Source organism: Aegilops tauschii, chromosome 6, assembly GCF_002575655.3.
Source record: "Aegilops tauschii subsp. strangulata cultivar AL8/78 chromosome 6, Aet v6.0, whole genome shotgun sequence".
Lineage (NCBI taxonomy): Eukaryota > Viridiplantae > Streptophyta > Magnoliopsida > Poales > Poaceae > Aegilops > Aegilops tauschii.
In genome coordinates this window covers 340,098,554-340,110,746 of record NC_053040.3, presented here as the reverse complement: position 1 = coordinate 340,110,746, position 12,193 = coordinate 340,098,554, and the positions used below count along the sequence as shown (strand labels likewise).

At 45.2% G+C, this 12,193-nt stretch overlaps 1 protein-coding gene across 1 annotated transcript; it reads left to right on the top strand.

The window, feature by feature from the left end:
* The first annotated feature begins 771 nt into the window (after window positions 1–771).
* Window positions 772–6,764, top strand: LOC109759523 (embryogenesis-associated protein EMB8). Its single transcript, XM_020318345.4, has 9 exons — window positions 772–1,265; window positions 2,540–2,668; window positions 3,901–4,032; window positions 4,328–4,470; window positions 4,561–4,658; window positions 4,743–4,837; window positions 5,889–5,942; window positions 6,077–6,407; window positions 6,532–6,764. Exons 1-8 carry the CDS (start codon window positions 849–851, stop codon window positions 6,296–6,298), a joined length of 1,290 nt encoding a protein of 429 aa, XP_020173934.1. The 5' UTR covers window positions 772–848; the 3' UTR covers window positions 6,299–6,407; window positions 6,532–6,764.
* The last annotated feature ends 5,429 nt before the right edge of the window (window positions 6,765–12,193 follow it).

The following is a 12,193-nucleotide window of genomic DNA, read 5'->3' as shown; positions in this document are numbered from 1 at the left end:
GTTTCTACAAGCCCTTATCGGCGTTATCTTCTTCGGGGCAGCGATTTGCTTCGCGGATTGTGGTCGTCGACGTCTCCTGGTCTGCGTCAAACAACATAATTTTTTGATCATGTGCTCCCGTGACTCAGGCGATTTAGGGTTCTCGCCTCCTACACGTGCCGACGCGGGTCTGTCTTGTCTCCAGTGCCCTTAGGTCAATGAGGCGTTGTGGATTTCGATCCTTGCTAGCGTGAGAGCTCTGCTTCGTTTTTTAAGTCTTCTTTGTGTTCGTTTAGGATTTGCGCCCCGCTCAGGAAGGTCCTGCGCCCGTGCGTGTGGTTTCCTGAAGACGGAATAAGGTTCTCCCCGTTTAGTCTCCGTCATGGCGGTGCGTCTAGTGTTGTTAGAGGACGTGTGGAGGTGTATATTCGATGGACTCCATAGAATTCGATTGGCGTTTGTCTTCGGTGGATCTACATGGGACCGATTTTCGTTCTCTGCATTTGTGTATCTACATGTCTGATTCTTTCGATCTACGGTTCTCTTCATCGCTTGCGGTTATTGTTTTCGTGTGTTGTTCTTGGGGTCTTAGCATGATGACTTGATGATTGCCGCGTAGCGCGTCTTCGGCTCGCTCCAGTGTTTGTAGTCATTGCTTGATGATCTTTGATGTTGTTTTTGGTGTTCTTTCTACAGCCACGACTATATATTGATCCAGAAAAAAAGTCTCATAATTCCTTGATCCTCCTTTTCCCCACGTGTCAACGACCCAACCACAATTCCTACTGGCTCCTCGGTTCCTAGCTGTCCAAAGAAGCGAGAAGTGTATTCCAAACCTGAGTGCACACTGCAGGCGCGAATCTGATCTGATGGCCGCACTACAAACGCCATCCCCATTCGCCGGCACCGCCCGCCGCTTCGCCCCTCGCCTCCGCTACCTACTCCTACCAACCACCATGTCGCTCTCCTCCTCCATCGTTTCCTCTCGAAGCCGCGATGGCGACGGGGAGCAGCCTCTCCTCCCGCACTCGAGCCTCGAGATCGCCGGCGCGCGGCGCGGCCTCCTCGCCGGCTTCGACAGCCTCCGCCGCCCGTACCGCGCCTTCCCCGTCTTCGCGTCCAACCGCCACGTCGAGACCATCTTCGCGGCCTTCACGCGCTCGCTCCCCACCGTGGCATTCCGGCGCGAATGCCTACGCACCCCTGACGACGGAGCCGTCGCCCTCGACTGGGTCTCCGGCGACGACCGGGCGTTGCCGGGAGACGCGCCTGTGCTAATCCTTCTGGTATGGCGTCGCTTTCCTTCTCTAGTGTTGCAAAGAGGACACAACGGAAGTGTGACATTTTGTTAGCGTCATGGAGGCCAGTGAGGCTTCTCAAAATAAATAAATAAATAAATAAATGCCAGTGAGGTTGGATTTGGTTCGTTTTCAGATCAGTTGTAGAAATCTGTTTAGAGTTATGTGTGGTGCTGTAGATGTATTTGAGTGAATAAGAGTAGCTAAGATTATGCCGCGATATTTGTTAAATTTTACTTTCGCCTTGTGGTAGAGAACCGTGTGTAATTTGGCTGTGTTGAAATCATAGTTTTAAATAGCCGGCTATAGCCTTTTCAACCGGGTGCCGCTAAATGGTCTCATGTACAAATAGCCTGCTATAGCTCGCTATAGCTGATTTTGAAGTCCGCCGCTATTTGGCATAGCCCGCTATTTAAAACATTGGTTGAAATGAGAGGATGTGATGCCAGTTTTGATTAGTTCTGAGATGATTTCTCATCTCCGTGTAGGAGGATTTAATTGTGCTGTTGCATTCCTGAGATTGTACATCTGGAAGTTCAGTTTGTAAATAGATTCATGTTGTCGGGTGAAGAGATCTTAGGTGAAATATAGGGGTATCTACGGGAGCACATGGAGACTGAAATATAGTTTGATTCCAACTGCATATGATATTCCAAGTAGCACCATGGCTAAACATTAGCAGTGGGCATATATACTTACAAAGATGACGTTATTCATCATGATCATATTAGACCGATGTAATTTACTAATTTTTAGTATAACATCACTAACTATTCTAGTGTTGTGCAAATTAAATCAGGAAAGATATTCCTGCATAACGTTCAATTGAAGAAAAGCAAAAGGATGCCGTGGACATTATAAGTTTGCATTTTTATTAAGCACTCAACTGACTGCTCAGCAAAGATCTGAAGAGCCAAGCATTTTGCTACTAATCGGTTAAAAAGAAAACTAAATGCTGCCAACAAAATATAGGCAGTTTTAATACAGTTTTGAACGTAACACATAACGAACACTTTCTCGTGCTAAATTCATGTTTTGCATCTATCATGTCAAAGTCAATTTTGCTTCCAGCATACATGGCTATTGACATTTAACATATTGTCTTTCTGTACATCTTATCTAGCTATCTGCAGTACTATGTGTACTGTTCTACTTGTATTTTCAATTTTTTTTAAAGGCGGGTGAAACTTGTATTTTCATGCACGTACAGTTTTTAACTAGCTTATGGCTAATGCTTGATGCTGGAGGTTTGTTATTGGCAGCCTGGTCTGACAGGTGGGAGTCAGGATACATATGTACGACATATGCTTTTGAGAGCTAGAAGCAAAGGATGGCGTGTTGTGGTATTCAATAGCCGTGGATGTGCAAATAGTCCTGTGACCACAGCGAAGGTGCTTGAATCGCATTCCTGATATGCAGCAAAGTTAGTTATAGCTTGTTATCTATGTATAGTACTGTTAAGCTTCATGCAGTAGCCAACGCAACCAAAAGTACGAACTGATGGAAAGGGCTAGGCAATCCACATATACACTCCAACAAGTACATGGCACACCCAGCACCAAGTTAGGGATAGGACCTCCGTGATCTCTTCGTTAGGAAGTTTATCATTTGAATTAGGATTATGCTCCCTCCGTTAAAACCACAACAAGTATTTTGGAATGGGGGGAGTATCTTTTAGCTTGAACCTTAAATAGGACCCCCGTATGTGGAATAAAGCAAACAAGAATTAGAAGAATAGTTCTTCTATCTTGCCCACAGGGGCGAGAGCCTTTCCCTAGCTCCTAATCAATTAACTAGCATTTGCAAGCAAAAGATAAATTGTACCAGAAAAGTTACTTTGCATCAATATAGCAAGCCTCTCGACTATCATCCAGACAATCCACATAAGCCAAGGAAGCAGAAAAAACATGTAAATGTGCCGCTCAAAAGAAAACAACACACCGGTCCTACTGTTCCTTTTGCTGGTAGCTGCCATTCCCTCACTGCCTGTAGTGCGCCTTTGTTTTCTCCACTTTCTTTCCTGCAACAAAGACCAGAAATAGAGCTAGTGGCAAGTCATATGGAAAGAAATCTTATGTTAATTTGCATCCAGTGTGATAATGCAGCTTGCACTGAGCTTTTCTTAGCAGTGTGATATGGGCCATTGCGGTACTATATGGCCCACAAACCTGCTGATTGGCATGAATCTCATGACAAATAATGTCCAGTTCTCGAGGCTATACTTGGTACTCAGACAATGGCTTAAGGAAAATAGGCTATTAGGTTTGCATGCATATGTTTTTCCTCTTATCTTTTTACCCTTAGGAATAGTATATCTTGTATCCTTAAACTTATTAGCATTTCTTAGGATAGCTGACCTAATCTTTAGTACAGGCATATTAAAATACTGTCCGTTGAGTGTGAACACCATTTTTTCTGATCATCAGCATAGGTCTTGGTACTCAGTGATCAGTGTATGAATCTTGTGGAGGAGACCTAGGAAGCAACAGAGTGTCCATAACATAACCAAGCAGAGAAATATAAAGATTGAAGAAGATAGCTGCTCCAAAAACAAATTAGCAGAAACTATACAAGAACATCTTACTTTCTAAATCTATTGACTCTTATCTTCTGTTGTGCACAGTTCTATTCTGCTTCATTTACTGGAGATCTCCGTCAAGTAGTCGATCATGTTTTAACCCGTTATCCTCAATCTAATATCTATGCTGCTGGCTGGTCTCTTGGAGCAAATATTCTTGTGCGCTACCTTGGCGAGGTGAGCTCTGTATTCAGTTATTAAGATTTACAGTTTTACACAATGTCAGAACATTTTTTACCTCCCACATTGTCATATTCATTAAAGTTATATGCTTTACTTAAAAGTCCTTAAGTAGCAAATGATGCTTAATTAATCCACCTATGACAATGTGTGCCACTTTTCTTTGTGGCCATCAATGTTAATCAAAGTGCTTAGCATTGTACTGACTCCTTTTTATTCCTATATAAAATTGCTTTCAGAGGTATGTTTCCTTTGACTGTCCATAACTTAACTCAATAATTCTTTTTTCCAGGAGACTGATAAATGCTCCCTTTCTGGAGCAGTGTCCATGTGCAATCCGTTTAATTTGGTCATAGCAGATGAAGATTTCCACAAAGGGTTCAACAACATCTATGATAGAGCACTTGCTAACTCTCTGAGGGCTATATTTAAGAAGTAAACCTTTTGTTTACCTTTCCTGCAATCTAAGTAATATTCACGCTCCTTTTCTAACAGCTGAATTTTAGGAACTTCATCAAATTTTAGGCATGCACTTCTTTTTGAAGGATTGGATGGTGAATATGACATACCAAAGGCAGCCAATGCAAAAACTGTTAGAGATTTTGATGAAGGCCTAACCCGAGGTTTGCATTGAACTCAAGCTGAATTGAGTTTTTTTACCTATTTCTATTTGACCCCACACTTAAAGATACTTCGATTGTGTGCAGTTTCATTTGGTTTCAGGTCAGTAGATGATTACTACAGCAACTCAAGCAGCTCAGATTCTATCAAGAATGTTTCCATACCCTTATTGTGCATACAGGTGAAGCTACCAGTTCTTTATACTGCGTTAGCGGATTTGGAAACAACAGCTATCTGATTACTTAGTTTAAGATGTTTTACTTGAAGTTTTGAAAATGGTGAAATAGGAATGTTACAATGCACGATAATTCATGTGGGATCTTAACATCGAAATAAAAGCTGGAGATATTTGAATGCTTGCCAATGTCTTGAAATGGAAGCTTAAATTGATCAGAGTTCATACTTCAGTTGTGTGGGGAGCTGCAACGATAATTCTAGATGGCTCACATTGCATATGTTGCTTCAAGTCGATACTTGTAAATGCGTATTAGTCATGCAATAAGCAAACAAGGAAAACGGGAAGACTCAATTCACATTCATGGACTGCACAGTAATTTTTAATTGCTACCATCTGTTTTATACTTTTTTTTCCCAAGTAACTGGCAGGAGTGGTGCCGATTCATTGAGACGAAAAAAACTCAATCAACAGGCACCAGCGTCTGTGGCATTTTTACTTAGAAGAAACAACTGACCACCACAAGGGGAGGCCACGCTGAGATTCATGAACTGCACAGTAAATTTGAATTACTACCATCTGCTGTGCACTCCCTTTTCTTTTGAGTAATCGGCAGGAGCGTTTACAATTCATTAAGATGAAAAGAATTCATCAGCAGGCACTAGTAGCCGTGGCATTTTTATTTAGATGAAACAACCGAGCACCGTAGGGGAAGGCCAGGCCTCAAACGGTTAGACCTGGGTGGGCTGTGCAAGTGCAGAGACCACTAGCCAACTGACTGACTCTTAGTCCTCTATTAAGACGAAACTAGAGGCAGTGATTTATAATGAGGGGCATATGTTTACCCGAGTTTCCGCATGAGAAAAAACAAAATGATCTCCCAAAAGGATATCTATTCTGTATTTCCATAAACATGCTGATTTCAATAGCTTGTTTTGAAGTGGCACTACCTATTCATATTAAGTCAGCAAGAAAATAACGTCACACATGGATATGTTGGTACTGTATGGTTTGCTCTTTTCTATTATAATTCTAATGCTAGCTTAATCGTGTGCAGGCGGATAATGATCCAATTGCACCATCCAGGGGAATTCCCAGAGAAGATATCAAGGTATTTTTATTTCAGCACACACCTGTTATTCACCTGCTTGTATCCACTCTAATTCATGAATCCACTCTTCATTTGGTTTGGTTCTTCTCTAGTATCCTAAGTGAGTTACTAGCCTTGTTCTTTTATCGATTCAGGCAAATCCGAACTGCCTACTGATAGTAACACCAGAGGGTGGTCATCTTGGATGGGTAGCAGGCGATGAAGCTCCATTTGGATGTCCTTGGACTGACCCTATTGTTATGGAGTTTCTAGAACATGTTCACAATGAAACGGGCTCAACCAGCAAGAATAGCGTGGCCAATGAGCCGCAGGGTGTTCCAAAGACATCAGTACCACACTTGTCCGAACATGTGTAGAGATAGTAACATTGCGTTTCCACTCGATGCGCACGTTTTATACGCATAGTTAGGCTTCACTTGCTGTTCTGCAGCTGAAATGTGCTACACTTGCTCCACCAACACGAAGGTATACCCTCTGCTTGGTTCCTCATTATGCAGTTTCATTTTTTACCTGGCATGAATTTTTTATCCGTTGGCCGATAACAGTATTTTCTAATTTTCTTACCCCTTGCATACTTTACTTGGCACAGGTTCTGAACATCTTAAAAATATATTGGGGTCGGTAATCCATCGCTGGCTCCCCATTTTACTGACATTTCGACATGAAGTATTTATTTGCCATTTGGAAGGCTTGCTGTATCAAACTGCACCATGTTGTATAGAGTATTTCAACCGCATTCATCCATGCATGTACCCATCACACCCTCTTGTATGTGTTCTCACACTAATCCCATGGTAATTTAAAGGCAGTCGCTTCAGTCAATCCATCACGCCCACACAAAGGCTGAAAACTTTTAACTGCAGAATACTAGAATGTGCCAAAACCAGAGCACCGAGTTTGGAGTCGTGGTTTTCAGCGACAGCTTCAGTCATCTCAATTTGTAAAGGAACTTTAGCAGATTATCAGATGGTAAACAAGAGTTGCCCCCTCTCTCTATCCTAATAACATCACAATCAATAGGCATGACCTTCCACTTCCATGGTCATAACATCAGTCAGTAGGCGGGACGTGTCGTTATGTTTTGGTTGAACAGGAGTTGCATGACATTGACAACTGATCACTAAAAAAATTCAACTGACCAGTCTACCATGCCATGATAATTTAGAATCAAGCGCCCGGCTCGTTGTCATATCAACATTGAGGGCTTCTTTGATTTGCATGAATATCAAAACACAGGAATACGAAAAATACATGATTGGAGTGGTGTGTTTACTTGAATCCCATAGGATTAGCAAACCAAATGTTCTGAACCATAGATTGTTCGATACCATAGAAAAAACAAATGAACTGTAAAAAGAGATTAAAGTGGATGCTAAATTTCCCGTCAAATATAATACGGATGATCTCTTGGTAACTTTTCTATAAGATCCAAATTCTATAAAATTCCTTTGAATCAAAGGAGCGCCAAGTTTCTTCTCCTTGCAGTCATTGCTTCTTCTTACAAGAAAGCACTGTCACACTAAACGAAATGGGTGCTCCCATATTTGTAGAAGGCAAAAGTGTCACTACACCCGGGTGTACCAACATCCGGGGTGAACAGTAAATTCAAAAAGAAGTAAATAAAAAAAACTAAAAATTTCAAACTTTTTTGTCAACAAATAGGCCCAAATGCTTCTAGGTGATTATACACAAGAGAAAAAAAATATACTCCCTCCGTCCTATAATGTAAGACGTTTTTTGCCACTAGTGTAGTGGAAAAAAACATCTTACATTATGGGACGGAGGGAGTATTACAGATGATCTCTTGGTGATTTTGCTATAAGATCCAATTCTACGAATCAAAATTCTATAAAATTCCTTTGAATCAAAGGAGCGCCAAGTTTCTTCTCCTTGCAGTCGTTGCTTCTTCTTAGAAGAAAGCACTGTCTGACTAAGCGAAATGGGTGCTCCTGTATTTCCAGAGGGCAAAGGTGTCACTACACACCGGTGTACCAACATTCGGGTGAACAGCAAATTCAAAATAATTGCAAAAATGTAAAATCGAAAACATTCTAAAAATTCAAACTTTTTCGTCAACAAATAGGCCCAAATGTTTCTAGGTGATTATGCACAAGAGAAACAAAATGATGATGAAAACTTTGAGCAGTGAATTTTTCTGTGTGCAAACCTCCTCAAGTCACTTAAAACGTTTTGGGTATATTTGATGTCACAAAATTCCATTTTCTGTTTTTTTTTTAAATTTACTGTACGCAAGGGGTGTGGTTACATCCAGGAGTAAAAAAAGAACCAATCTTTTTTTAGCAAGACTTCAATCAATCAGGCCAACTCCACCGCGCGACCCCATCCTGTCCGCGCACGTCCGTTTGGGGTAAAACGGACGAACCAGACGGCCCAGCGCGAGGGAGCAAACGAACTTTTGTCCGTTTTCTGTCCGCTTTCGACCCATCCCCGGCCCAAGTTTGCGCCGATTTTGGGGTGAAACGGACAGCGCGCGGACTGGCGGGATGCACGCGCTTGTCCTCCCATGGCCCGCCTGTTGGTGGCACAAAGCAACCCCCCTCCCGCGCCCCATTTGGCGCCATTTTCCCCCAAACCCTCCCACGTCCCTCCCGCCGCTCCCTCCCTCGCCCGTCCATGGCCGACGCCCAGCCGAATTCCGGCGACTTGGCCGTCGACCCGCCCGGAAAGGTGAAGAAGAAGGCGGCCAAGGCGCCAAGGAAGCCGCGATCGGAGTGCACGCCGGAGGAGATCGCCAAGTTGGACGCGGAATCCGCGAAGAGGAGGAACCGGAGGGCGGTCGTCAAGGTCAATGTCGCCGCGGCCAAGTTCGCCACCGAGCGCGATGCGAGGGAGGCCGCGCGGCGCAAGGCCGAGGTCGACGAGAAGGAGGACATCGTCAACAAAGCGCACACCCTCCTCATGCTTGGCATGTGCCGTCCGGCTGGTTTCCCTGCAGCGCTCGTCGGCCCGGCGAGCACAAGCTCGTCGGTCGCGCGGCCTCCGCACTGCCAGTCGCCGACATCACGGACCACGCCTATGTCGCCCGGCTTTCGCCCCGCCAAGGCACGACGCCCAGACCCGTTTCTCGGGGTCGCCGGACATTGGCGTGATCGCGCCATCCACCCCACGCCCCTCGGCCGTCATCGACCTCAACGTCACGCCTAGGTCCGGCAGCGGCGACCGGCCGCCGTCCGTGGAGATGCAAAGAAAGCATGCACGACCACCGTTTACGGTCACCATGCCGTCCCCCCGTGTCTTGTTCGACGGAATGCCAATACCAACGCCACCGGTCGACGACCCCTTCTACAACCAGTTCATGGAGGATGTGATCTTTCAGGGTGGGCAGGGACGTGCCTACGACCCCGACGAGACCCAAAGTCAGGATGGCCGCGCCCAATACGTTGCCGATGAAGAGGCCGACGACCGTGCTGACCACGACCATGGTGACTCGTGGCATGAAGACGATGATATCTATTGCGAAGGTGATGGTGATGAAGAAGAAAGCAATGACATTGATATTGATGGCGAGCCATTGTTCATCGACGAGCTCACCCAAAGAGCGGAAGCACAAAAGAGGAGGAAGAGCATTCGCACGGGTTCATATACACAAGATGAGGACAAGTTGATTTCCAATGTTGGATGGATATTAGCCAAGATCCGAAGACCGGCGCGCAACAAAAGGGCCTTGTTTTTTGGACGAGAGTCCACAAAACATTCCATGAAAGGAAGATGTTTGAGCCCTGCCAACTTACAAGCAACCGTGGCATCACCTCGATTCAAAAGAGATGGTTGTTCATCCAACAAGAGTGTAACAAGTATTGCGCCGCATTTGAGAGTGTTGAAGCACGGCCCGTGAGTGGTCTCGGCGTTGGGGACATGGTATGCTTTCCTTATCCTAGTCCTTTCCTTGCTACGGCCATGAGACTTCGGCCTTGTATATGTTTGCATGTTCAATTGCATTGATCATGTGGTGTAGGCATTTCAATTTTGGAAGCATTCAAGGCCCGGCACAATGCCCTAAGTTCAAGGATCAATACCGTGAACTTCAAAGAAAGAGAGGCAAGAAGACGGCCAAGTTCGCCGGAGGTGGATATGGCGAGGCGTTGAAGAGGTCGAGGGGCAAGACCAACTCCAAGGTGGACGACATACGTGATGCCTCATCCATGGCCTTGCATGAGACTTTGCATGGCATGATGTCTCAAAAGGATGTGAGGGACGAGAAGAAGCGGCAAAGCAAGGATGAGCAAATGAAGCAATACCTAGAGCCTCAAAGGAAGAAGCTTGAGATGGAGGAGGCGGCCAAGAGGAGGAAGATCGACATGGAGGAGGCGTCCCGGCAAAGGCAGCTCGATATCGAGGCCGCCAATGTCTTGGCCACCAACGCCGCAACCAAAGCAAAGGAGGTGGCCCTTGCTGTTGGGGAACGTAGTAATTTCAAAAATTTCCTACGCACACGCAAGATCATGGTGATGCATAGCAACGAGAGGGGAGAGTGATGTCCACGTACCTTCGTAGACCGACAGCGGAAGCGTTAACACAACGCGGTTGATGTAGTCGTACGTCTTCACGATCCGACCGATCAAGTACCGAACGCACGACACCTCCGAGTTCAGCACACGTTCAGCTCGATGACATCCCTCGAACTCCGATCCAGCCGAGTGTTGAGGGAGAGTTTCGTCAGCACGACGGCGTGGTGACGATGATGATGTTCTACCGACGCAGGGCTTCGCCTAAGCACCGCTACGATATTATCGAGGTATAATATGGTGGAGGGGGGCACCGCACACGGCTAAGAGATCAATAGATCAATTGTTGTGTCTCTGGGATGCCCCCTGCCCCCGTATATAAAGGAGCAAGGGGGGAGGCGGCCGGCCTAGGAGGAGGGCGCGCCAAGGGGGGAGTCCTACTCCCACCGGGAGTAGGACTCCTCCTTTCCTTGTTGGAGTAGAAAAAGGGAAGGGAGAAGGAGAAGGAAGGAAGGGGGCGCCCCCCTCCCTAGTCCAATTCGGACTAGTCCATGGGGAGGGGTGCGGCCACCCTTTGGGGCCTTTCTCTCCTTTCCCGTATGGCCCATTAAGGCCCAATACGAATTCCCGTAACTCTCCGGTACTCCGAAAAATACTCGAATCACTCGGAACCTTTCCGATGTCCGAATATAGTCGTCCAATATATCGATCTTTACGTCTCGACCATTTCGAGACTCCTCGTCATGTCCCCGGTCTCATCCGGGACTCCGAACTCCTTTGGTACATCAAAACTCATAATAAAACTGTCATCGTAACGTTAAGCGTGCGGACCCTACGGGTTCGAGAACTATGTAGACATGACCGAGACACGTCTCCGGTCAATAACCAATAGCGGGACCTGAATGCCCATATTGGCTCCCACATATTCTACGAAGATCTTTATCGGTCAAACCGCATAACAACATACGTTGTTCCCTTTGTCATCGGTATGTTACTTGCCCGAGATTCGATCGTCGGTATCTTAATACCTAGTTCAATCTCGTTACCGGCAAGTCTCTTTACTCGTTCTGTAATACATCATCTCGCAACAAACTCATTAGTTGCAATGCTTGCAAGGCTTAAGTGATGTGCATTACCGAGAGGGCCTAGAGATACCTCTCCGACAATCGGAGTGACAAATCCTAATCTCGAAATACGCCAACCCAACAAGTATCTTCGGAGACACCTGTAGAGCACCTTTATAATCACCCAGTTACGTTGTGACGTTTGGTAGCACACAAAGTGTTCCTCCGGTAAACGGGAGTTGCATAATCTCATAGTCATAGGAACATGTATAAGTCATGAAGAAAGCAATAGCAACATACTAAACGATCGAGTGCTAAGCTAACGGAATGGGTCAAGTCAATCACATCATTCTCCTAATGATATGATCCCGTTAATCAAATGACAACTCATGTCTATGGCTAGGAAACATAACCATCTTTGATCAACGAGCTAGTCAAGGAGAGACATACTAGTGACACTATGTTTGTCTATGTATTCACACATGTATCATGTTTCCGGTTAATACAATTCTAGCATGAATAATAAACATTTATCATGATATAAGGAAATAAATAATAACTTTATTATTGCCTCTAGGGCATATTTCCTTCAGTCTCCCACTTGCACTAGAGTCAATAATCTAGTTCACATCGCCATGCGATTTAACATCAATAGTTCACATCACCATGTGATTAACACCCATAGTTCACATCGTCATGTGACCAACACCCAAAGGGTTTA

Excerpts from the sequence above, each read along its gene's own strand:
- LOC109759523 (XM_020318345.4), top strand. The coding sequence starts at position 849 with ATGGCCGCACTACAAACGCCATCCCCATTCGCCGGCACCGCCCGCCGC. Across the intron at positions 4,838-5,888 it reads TACCCTTATTGTGCATACAG|GCGGATAATGATCCAATTGC; the intron begins GTGAAGCTACCA and ends AATCGTGTGCAG. Across the intron at positions 5,943-6,076 it reads TTCCCAGAGAAGATATCAAG|GCAAATCCGAACTGCCTACT; the intron begins GTATTTTTATTT and ends TTATCGATTCAG.